We start from the raw sequence: 11,091 nt of genomic DNA, 5'->3' as shown, positions 1-11,091 counted from the left end.
CAATACATTTTACCAGTCAGGAAGCTGATGGCTTTGTTCCCAGAACCAATGGGAAACCAAAAACCTGCATTTCCACCACCTCCAAGGAACCAAATGTGCTAGCTGGGAGGCTTTCAAAGGGCACTTCAGACAAACAGATTATAACTTTGGTGTGCAATAGAATTGTGTCTTTGGAGCATTCAAATGTATGTTCCGTGGCAATTTTTCTTCACAATATGACGCAGATAGGCTCATTCTGTTCAGGACAACCCAGGCTATAACGCATGTCATCCTTGTAACTGTGGATAAAAAATAGAGATCATAAACATTGATACTGTAAATTACATTCATTTTCAAATACAGACATGTGAGTGGTTTGCTTGTATGACATCAAAATGGTATTATTATAATCCTTAATATCACATATTTTATAACACATCGACTCCTCTCAATTTAACGCATTTCCCTCACTCAGACAACAACAAATGTGCAAAAGTAGACCAATTAGAGGGAGGGAAGGTGTTATCTTCTTGTCTCTTGTGGTGCTCAAATTTATAACGGCTGTCAGTCAAAACCAGTGCTGTGAAGCGGAGAACCTGAGCTCTTATGTCATGTATAGCGTGTTACTGTACAGCCAATTTAGGCGCTTAACAACAATCTGCCATTTTCATCTCATTTATGGGATGACAGGGGCAAGTGAACTGAGCAGTTGGGCAAGTTGAGCCTGCTCTGAAATTTCCCCAGGTGTTTTTATTTTTTTACTGAAAACAACAAAACTTTAAGTAAGTCCAGTAAGCTTAGACAATTTATTATTGAACCTTTATTTAACTAGGTCAATTCTTATTTACAATGACGGCATACCCTTCCAAACCCGGACGCTGGGCCAATTGTGCGCCGCCCTATGGTACTCCCAATCACGGCCAGATTGTGATACAGCCTGGAATCAAACCAGGGTCTGTAGTGACGCCACGAGCACTGAGATGCATTGCCTTAGATCGCTGCACCACTCGGGAGCCCCCAAAACAAAAAATGATATTTCAGTTTCATCCCCAATTTATGGCAGCCGGGCATGTTGAGCCTGTGGTTGAGCCTGTGGTTGAGCCATTAGTTAGAGGATTTTTTTAATGAATGGTTGCTGTTCTGGAGTAATAGAATGCTCAGCCTACCATAGGCTGGGTTCTGACTGGGGGAGGAGCTCACAGCCTGCAATAAATAGCGGATGTCTACGTTGAGGGGAAAGTATTTGTAAGAGTTATCCGTCGTTCTGGGAACAGTTTCGAAGGGAAATACGTTTTATTGTAATTTACGCCTCACACTTTCATTAGTCGGATCCTTTTGTGATATTTGTGTAACCATAATTCGTTTCCAAATGACGCGGTATGTAAGCAGTTGTTTCATTACTCTGTTCGTTCTGTTCCTTTGGCGGGTCGCAGACATCGCAGATGCTTGCAGATGCTCCCCTCCGCATCCTCAACAGGCTTTTTGCGATGCAGATATCGGTAAGGCGAATTTGGCGACATTTCACTTTTCAGCTTTTCTTCACATGTTGAAGCTATCAATACACAGCATGGAAACATTTTATGTATTGTCTGTGGTCGTAGTATAAATAATTAGGACATGCTCATTAAGCCTGTTTACATATTCTCACACTTATTTACAGAATTAAGTAGGCGACAGTAAGATGGGCTCTCAACCCTGTTCCTGGAGAGCTATGCTCCTGTAAATGTTAAATCAAACCCGTTTGTAACGAACCCGAGTCAGTTTATCAACCAGTAAATTATTAGAATCAGGTGCGCTAGATTAGGGTTGGAGCGAAACATATAGGACGGCAGCTCTCCAGGAACAGGGTTGAGAGCCCTGCTTTGCTTTAGGCATAAAGTGTGCCTACACATTGAGGTCTGTTTACAAAACATTAAGGACACCTGCTCTTTCCATGACATGGACTGGCCAGGAGTTAACTATGATCCCTTATTGATGTCACTTGTTCAAACCACTCCAATCAGAGTAGATGAAGGGGAGTAGACAGGTTAAAGAAGGCTGTTTAAGCCCTGAGACATGGCTTGTGTATGTGTGCCATTCAGAGGGTGAATGGGCAAGACCAAAGATTGAAGTGCTGTTAAATGGGGCATGGTAGTAGGTGCCAGGCGCACCGGTTTAAGTGAACTGCAACGCTGCTGGGTTTTTCACAACAGTTTCCTGTGTATCAAGAATGGCCCACCACGCAAAGGACATTCAGTTAACTTGACACAACTGTGGGAAGCATTGGAGTCCACATGGGCCGGCATAATTATGGAATACTTTCGATGCCTTGTCGAGTCCATGTGCCAAAGACTTGAGGTTCTGTTCTATGGAGTAATCGTATAGCAGCAGCTACTGTACCAGACACTCTGCTGCATCTTCCTACCTGAACCAATCATCTACAGAGGGCATGATTAAACCAGGTGTGTCAAATTAAAAGCAGAAGACCAGTGCTAGGAATGTAGGACCAGGAGGGAAATGGACTAGTCATCTGTTTTGGTGTAAACCTAGCCAGAATGTTACACTTGAGTCTTAACTGATGCACAAACATTCTGAATAGACTGTCAAATTTTGGGTCTGTAAAGCATCCTACACTGTTCTCTGATCCATATCACCCTTAAACCATCAGTGTGACAGACCAGTATACCGGAATAGATTTCAATAATGTTAAGCCTTTTCTCCCTCTTCTAGTGATCAGGGCGAAGGTGGTTGGCAAGAAAGCTTTGTCTAACGAGATCAAGTATGACATCCAACAGATCAAGGTATGATCAGCCTTTTTATGAAGTGGTTGTTCCTTCCTGCACTGAAACATTGAAGCCCCCTGAACCCCAGTCTGACAGATGGTACCAATTGGCTCCAACCTTTCAATGTTTACAGATCTTAAGGATATGGATAGGGGAAAGCTGTGCAGTTGTGGAGCTTCCACCATAAGAGTCTACTTGTATTTAATGCTTCTCCCTAAAGCATTAATGTAGTTCAGTTGATGTTCCTGTTGGTCCAAGTCTATGGTGACATACTCTATATGAACTCAGCTGCCACTTCATTAAAGCCATCACTACATTCTCTACCAGATAGTTGGCCCTCTGATGTCACAGGTTGCTACATTGCTGTGTTTAATTCATAAAGCCCTTCTACTAAAACTCCCACTGTGCCTTACATGGTTACTAATCTTTAGACATGAGCTAGCCGTCCTTGAGGCTGGGTGTGGTAACTGGAATAAATGACTGCTTGCACCTTACAGATCTGTGAATATCAAAGGGTGAAGACTGACAGTGGCTGAGAGCTGTAGTTGGTGAGGTTCTAAACTATATGTGTAGATGTTTGACAGATCCTTTCTCTCCTTGTGATTGGCTAGATGTTCAAATGTCCTAACCAGGTTATCCACGCCATCTACACTGCATCATCCCCAGCCGCATGCGGTGTGACTCTGGAAATCAACAAGGAGTATCTCTTCACAGGTGCTTTTCTCAATACGTTACCCACGTTCTATTGCCAGCACTGGTTAACCCCATCAGTCCTGAGACTCACCCACAAATCAGCTTTCCATTTATCTGCATGTCCAGCCCTTAGATTTAGCCTCAGTGTTTTACTACTTCTATTTTCAGGATAACCTGGGCTACAAGTAAACAATTTGGCATTGAGTTTCATTGACAAATGTTAACATGAGGTCTGCTAAAGCAAATACTTGATAATACTTTACATTTTTTAAATTACCTTTATGTAACTACACAAGTCAGTTTAGAACAAAGTCTTATTTTCAATGACGGTCTTGGAACAGTGGGTTAACTGCCTTGTTCAGGGGTAGAACGGCAGAATTTTACCTTGTCAGCTCGGGGATTCGATCTTGCAGCCTTTTGGTCACTAGTCCAACGCTCTAACCACTAGGCTAATTACAGCATTCATAAATAAAGTATTATCTTCTCTTTTGAAGAACCCCTTACCTTCTAATGACTCTTGATTAGCTTGTGAGCATCATATAGCACAACATGTTACATGTTTAGAGTCTCAGGTTTTTAATCTCCTGAACAAACATATCAATGCCACAGCTTCTAAAATTTTTACATATAAAATTCATATAAGCAAATCAGTAAATTGAAATACACTGCTCAAAAAAATAAAGGGAACACTTAAACAACACAATGTAACTCCAAGTCAATCACACTTCTGTGAAATCAAACTGTCCAATTAGGAAGCAACACTGATTGACAATAAATTTCACATGCTGTTGTGCAAATGGAATAGACAAAAGGTGGAAATTATAGGCAATTAGCAAGACACCCCCAATAAAGGAGTGATTCTACAGGTGGTGACCACAGACCACTTCTCAGTTCCTATGCTTCCTGGCTGATGTTTTGGTCACTTTTGAATGCTGGCGGTGCTCTCACTCTAGTGGTAGCATGAGACGGAGTCTACAACCCACACAAGTGGCTCAGGTAGTGCAGTTCATCCAGGATGGCACAGCAATGCGAGCTGTGGCAAAAAGGTTTGCTGTGTCTGTCAGCGTAGTGTCCAGAGCATGGAGGCGCTACCAGGAGACAGGCCAGTACATCAGGAGACGTGGAGGAGGCCGTAGGAGGGCAACAACCCAGCAGCAGGACCGCTACCTCCGCCTTTGTGCCAGGAGGTGCACTGCCAGAGCCCTGCAAAATGACCTCCAGCAGGCCACAAATGTGCATGTGTCTGCTCAAACGGTCAGAAACAGACTCCATGAGGGTGGTATGAGGGCCCGACGTCCACAGGTGGGGGTTGTGCTTACAGCCCAGCACCGTGCAGGATGTTTGGCATTTGCCAGAGAACACCAAGATTGGCAAATTCGCCACTGACGCCCTGTGCTCTTCACAGATGAAAGCAGGTTCACACTGAGCACATGAGCACATGTGACAGACGTGACAGAGTCTGGAGACGCCGTGGAGAACGTTCTGCTGCCTGCAACATCCTCCAGCATGACTGGTTTGGCTGTGGGTCAGTCATGGTGTGGGGTGGCATTTCTTTGTGGGGCCGCAGAGCCCTCCATGTGCTCGCCAGAGGTAGCCTGACTGCCATTAGGTACCGAGATGAGATCCTCAGACCCCTTGTGAGACCATATGCTGACATGCACATTTGTGGCCTGCTGGAGGTCATTTTGCAGGGCTCTGGCAGTGCACCTCCTTGCACAAAGGCGGAGGTAGCGGTCCTGCTGCTGGGTTGTTGCCCTCCTACGGCCTCCTCCACGTCTCCTGATGTACTGGCCTGTCTCCTGGTAGCGCCTCCATGCTCTGGACACTACGCTGACAGACACAGCAAACCTTTTTGCCACAGCTCGCATTGATATGCCATCCTGGATGAACTGCACTACCTGAGCCACTTGTGTGGGTTGTAGACTCCGTCTCATGCTACCACTAGAGTGAGAGCACCGCCAGCATTCAAAAGTGACCAAAACATCAGCCAGGAAGCATAGGAACTGAGAAGTGGTCTGTGGTCACCACCTGCAGAATCACTCCTTTTTTGGGGGTGTCTTGCTAATTGCCTATAATTTCCACCTTTTGTCTATTCCATTTGCACAACAGCATGTGAAATTTATTGTCAATCAGTGTTGCTTCCTAAGTGGACAGTTTGATTTCATAGAAGTGTGATTGACTTGGAGTTACATTGTGTTGTTTAAGTGTTCCCTTTATTTTTTTGAGCAGTGTATATTCATTAGGCCCTAATCTATGGATTTCACATGACTGGGAAAACAGATTTTAATCTGTTGGTCGGAGATACTGTACCTTAAAAACAAATCTAGGGCTGTGGATCAGAACAAGTTTCTGGTATAACCAACATTTGCCTCATGCAGCGCAACACATCACCTACGCATAGTTTAGGCTGTAGCTTGTGGCATGTTGTCCTGCTCGACGGTGCTGGATATGGCTGGAACTGGAAGACTTCGAACCAGTGTATCTGAAATATGCTCAATGGGTTACATTTCTTCCTATGGAGGAAGTGGGAAATGATCAGCTTCCAGGAATTATGGGAAGATCCTTGCGACATGGGACCATGCATTATAATGCTGCAACATGAGGTGATGGCGGCGGATGAAGGGCAAATTCTCTAAAACAGAAGTGGCTTATAGAGAAATAAACATTAAATTCTCTGGCAACAGCTCTGTGGACATTCCTGCAGTCAGCATGCCAATTGCATGCTCCCTCAACTTGAGACATCTGTGGCACTGTGACAACTGCAAATTTTTGTGGCCTTTTATTGTCCCCAGCACAAGGTGCACCCGTGCAATGATTCTGTGTGTTAGGAAAATTTCTGCCATCTTTTATTTTGACTCTTGAAACATGGAACCAACACGATAAACTCAGCAAAAAAAGAAACGTCCCTTTTTCAGGACCCTGTCGTTCAAAGAGAATTTGTAAAAATCCAAATGACTTCACAGATCTTCATTGTAAAGGGTGTAAACACTGTTTCCCATGCTTCAATGAACCGTAAATAATTAATGAACATGCACCTGTGGAACGGTCGTTATGACACAAACAGCTTACAGATGGTCGGCAATTAACTTTTACCGCCTCTCAACCCCGGATCCGGGATCACCCCCCACCCCCCCCACACTGATTAGCATCGCTAGCATAGCGTCACAATTAAATAGTAGCATCTAAATATCATTAAATCACAAGTCCAAGACACCAAATGAAAGATACAGATCTTGTGAATAAAGGCACCATTTCAGATTTTTAAAATGTTTTACAGGGAAGACAAAATATGTAAATCTATTAGCTAACCACGTTAGCAAAAGACAGCACTTTCCTAACTCCATCAGTTTCTTACTCCATCAGGTGCCATCACCAATTCGGCCAAATAAAGATATTGATAGCCACTAACCAAGAAAAAACCTCATCAGATGACAGTCTAACATATTTATTGTATAGGATAGGTTTTGTTAGAAAAATGTGCATATTTCAGGTATAAATCCTAGTTTACAATTGCACCCACCATCACAACTCGACTAGAATAAATACACAGAGCAACGTGTATTACCTAATTACTAATCATAAAACATTTCTTAAAAATACACCTCACAGCAATGGAAAGACACAGATCTTGTGAATTCAGACAATATTTCAGATGTTCTAAGTGTTTTACAGCGAAAACACAATAAATCGTTATATTAGCATACCACATATGCAAACGTTACCCGACCATTGATTCAAGCCAAAGAGAGCGATATCGTTATCATCGCCAAAATATATTAATTTTTTCACTAACCTTCTCAGAATTCTTCCGATGACACTCCTGTAACATCATATTACAACATACATATAGAGTTTGTTCGAAAATGTGCATATTTAGCCACAAACAACCGTGGTTATACAATGACAATACTAGCAAAACTAGCCTGAAAATGTCGGACGCCATCTTTCACAGTGATCTTGTCTCATGGATAACTATTCATAAACTTGACAAAAAAAATATAAGTTGGACAGCTATCGAAAGACAAATTAGTTCTTAATGCAATCGCTGAATTACATTTCTAAAATTATCCTTACTGTGCAATACAGGGTTCGCCAAGCGAAGCTATACCAAACAAAATGGCGGAATATGCGTTTAAAATTTTTCGACAACAACGATTTATCATCTTAAATATTTCTTACTATGAGGTGATCTTCCATCAGAATCTTGGGCAATGTATCCTTTCTTGGGTCTAATCTTCTTTTGGTCGAAAGATGTCCTCTATCCGTCGAAATGCCCACTAACGTTCGACCGGGACCCCGAAACGTGCCCAGCTCTTGGATGGGCGTCACACAGAACTGCCTCAAAATCGCACTAAACGGATATAAATTGCTATAAAACGGTTTAAATTAACTACCGTATGATGTTTTTAACACCAATAACGAGTAAAAACATGACCGGCGATATATAAGTGGCTAAACAACAGCTTGGAAAGAGAGGAGGTCCAACGTCCATCCTGCGTCAGGCGCAGGGAGCAAAGGGACGGTACATCCGGTCTTTGCCGTTTTATACAGGCACTGATTGCGCAATCGACTCCATTCAAATTGTCACCACTTACTGACATCTAGAGGAAGGCGTGGGCAGTGTTTGTATCCTCATAGGATTTACAGGGACTTTAAAACTGATCTGGAACCAGAGGCCAAGATTGCTGAAATCTCACACACTGGGAGGAAAAGTTCTGTTTCACTCTGAGACATAATTCAAACGGCTATAGAAACTAGAGTGTTTTCTATCCAATAATAACAATAATATGCATATTGTACGAGCAAGAATTGAGTACTAGGCAGTTTAATCTGGAGAGCAAATTATGCTAATGCGAAACAGCACCCCCTATAGTGGCAAGAAGTTAAGGTCACAGTTACGAAAACATAGGCCTCTTTAGTGCCCTTTCTACTGACTCTGGAGGGGGAAAACATTGATTAGATGCTCAGGGTCCCTGCTCATCTGCGTCAATGTGCCTTAGGCATGCTGCAAGGAGGCAAGAGGACTGCAGATGTGGCCAGGGCAATAAATTGCACCGGCCGTACTGAGACGCCTAAGACAGGACGGACAGCTGATTGTCCTCGCAGTGGCAGACAACGTGTAATAACACCTGCACAGGATCAGTACATCCGAACATCACACCTGCTGGACAGATACAGGATGGCAACAACTGCCCAAGTTACACCAGCAACGCACCATCCCTCCATCAGTGTTCTGACTGTCTGTAATAGGCTGGACTGAGGGCTTGTAGGCCTGCTGTAAGGCAGGTCCTCACTGGCAACGACGTCGCCTATGGGCACAAACCCACTGTTGCTGGACCAGACAGTACTGGCAAAAAGTGCTCTTTCACTGACGAGTCACGGTTTTGTCTCACCAGGGGTGATGGTCGGCTTTGCGTTTATCGTCGAAGGAATGGGCGTTACACCGAGGCCTGTACTCTGGATCGAGGTGGAGGGTCCGTCATGGTCTGGGGTGTCATCGGACTGAGCTTGTCATTTCAGGCAATCTCAACGCTGTGTGTTACAGGGAAGCTATCCTCCTCCCTCGTATGGTACCCTTTCTGCAGGCTTTTCCCGACATGACCCTCCAGCATGACAATGACACCAGCCATACTGATTGTTCTGTGTGATTTCCTGAAAGACAGGAATGTCCGTGTTCTACCATAGCCAGCAATGAGCCCGGATCTCAATCCCATTGAGCACGTCTGAGACCTGTTGGATTGGAGGGCTAGAGCCATTTCCCCCTCAAATGTCCGGGGCCTTGGTGAAAGTGTAATATCTCACAGAATGAACTGGCAAATCTGGTGCAGTCCATAAGCTGCACTGCAGTACTTAATGCAGCTGGTGGCCACACCAGATCCTGACTTTTGATTTTGACCCCCCCCCCCCCCCCACATTATTCAATTTATGTTAGTCCCATATCTGTGGAACTTGTTCAGTTTGTCTCAGTTGTAGAATCTTATGTTCATACAAATATTTAAACATGTTAAGTTTGCAGAAAATAAACAGTTGACAGTGAGGATATATATTTTTTTCCTGAGTTTCCATTTATATTTCTGTTCAGTGGTATTGCGTAACTTGGAAACAATGTGATAAGTTCAATGGACTTAGACTTTCTATAGGCACTGGAAATGTGTACAACTAATGCATTACTTATTACTAGTATGTACACTTATGATGAGAAATCTCTGTTCTGGGCTGCACCAGTATGTCTTCACGCTCCAGGGGTAAGTTTCACCCAGGGATGTATCCTAACCATTAGTGGAACAAATGCTAAACTGAGCCAAGATCAGCATCTAGGGGCAACAGTACCCTACACCATGTTTTCCCCATGGTACATTGACTCTCCATCTCCTCTGTCTGTAGGCAAGCTGGAGACTGGAAGGATGCATGTAACACTGTGTGGCTATAATCCACCCTGGGAGGACGTGAGTGCTGCACAAAAGAACGGCTTGACTCACCGCTACCAAAGCGGCTGCGATTGCAAGGTGTGTGATGGGAATTATAGTCATATTACTGTACACCAATATTTACACAGCACATTTTCTAAAAGGGAGTATATTACTCTGGTCACATTGGCTAAATAAATGAGCTAGAGTATTGGGATAATTATCAGTGATCTTGGTCTCTCTGCTCCACAGATCATCCACTGCACTTCCCTCCCCTGTCCGATCAGCACCACAGATGCATGCATGTGGATGGACTGGGGGACTAACAATGGCCAAAACCTTGCCTGTATCGAGAGTAATGGGTCTTGTGCTTGGCAGTAGTTCATAGATATTGAAGACTCCTGTACTCTACAAGCCATCCGCTCAGTAACTCTAGATGACAAAGCTGCAAATGTGTAGATTTAAATGAACCAACACGTCTTACTGGTCACTTCTTGTAGAATAAACAAATCACACATAGCACTGTGTTCATTTCTTCTGCCATTAATTTATTGCTTTTTAACTGGAACCAAAGCTGTTATCAAACCCCAAATGGTGCTCTGTGTTGTCTATGGTTATATATGTAAATTGATCAGTTTTCCTGAAGCATCAAGCAGGGTGTAATGTAGGAAGTTCAGATGCTATGTTCTATACATGAAGAACAAACTGTCTTCTCTGACAGGAAGAAAGGAATCATGTTGGCTCTAATGGCATTTCTATCTGCAACATTCAACATGTGTCCCTTTAGTAGTTTAGGTCTAAACCAGGGCTTTACCTATGTAATGACGTTGACCATTAAACAACTCGGACTCATTCCTAAGTAATGTTCTTTAGTGGGATGACTAGTCCATACATTTCAGTCATTTAGCAGACCTTCAAAGACCAGGGAGCTTTTTGAAAGCCTTCTAAAAGGGCAGTACTTGGTAGATGGGGGGAACAAATCAGACATTTATCTCTAAGCATGGTAAAGTTAGGTATGAAACCACCCAGCTACTATGCGTACCCACCAACGTATTGGGCAGCTGCTGACATTTGAGAACTCATCTGGTTTAGAAATCAAACTTATCTAATTGCAGAGAACCTTGTATACATTTTGGCCAGCTTTATTTAAGATTGTATTGCAAGGTATGCTATATGTGTAGGATATGCCGTGTTGGCATAGGCAGCTGTAGGTTTTAAACCCCCATTCTAGGCTGTTACACTTCTGTAAG

The 11,091-nt window shown here is 43.4% G+C and overlaps 1 protein-coding gene across 1 annotated transcript; it reads left to right on the top strand.

Annotated features, from left to right (window-relative positions):
* Positions 1-1,234: 1,234 nt before the first annotated feature.
* LOC120044093 (metalloproteinase inhibitor 2-like) lies at positions 1,235-10,222 on the top strand. Its single transcript, XM_038988682.1, has 5 exons — positions 1,235-1,478; positions 2,689-2,759; positions 3,353-3,455; positions 9,819-9,940; positions 10,094-10,222. Exons 1-5 carry the CDS (start codon positions 1,349-1,351, stop codon positions 10,220-10,222), a joined length of 555 nt encoding a protein of 184 aa, XP_038844610.1. The 5' UTR covers positions 1,235-1,348.
* The last annotated feature ends 869 nt before the right edge of the window (positions 10,223-11,091 follow it).

The sequence above is a fragment of the Salvelinus namaycush genome, chromosome 3 (assembly GCF_016432855.1).
Source record: "Salvelinus namaycush isolate Seneca chromosome 3, SaNama_1.0, whole genome shotgun sequence".
Classification (NCBI taxonomy): Eukaryota; Metazoa; Chordata; class Actinopteri; order Salmoniformes; family Salmonidae; genus Salvelinus; species Salvelinus namaycush.
Note: the sequence above shows the minus strand (reverse complement) of the source record. Positions and strands in the feature narration are given on the sequence as shown.

Excerpts from the sequence above, each read along its gene's own strand:
- LOC120044093 (XM_038988682.1), top strand. The coding sequence starts at position 1,349 with ATGACGCGGTATGTAAGCAGTTGTTTCATTACTCTGTTCGTTCTGTTC. Across the intron at positions 1,479-2,688 it reads TTTTTGCGATGCAGATATCG|TGATCAGGGCGAAGGTGGTT; the intron begins GTAAGGCGAATT and ends TCCCTCTTCTAG. Across the intron at positions 3,456-9,818 it reads CAAGGAGTATCTCTTCACAG|GCAAGCTGGAGACTGGAAGG; the intron begins GTGCTTTTCTCA and ends CTCTGTCTGTAG.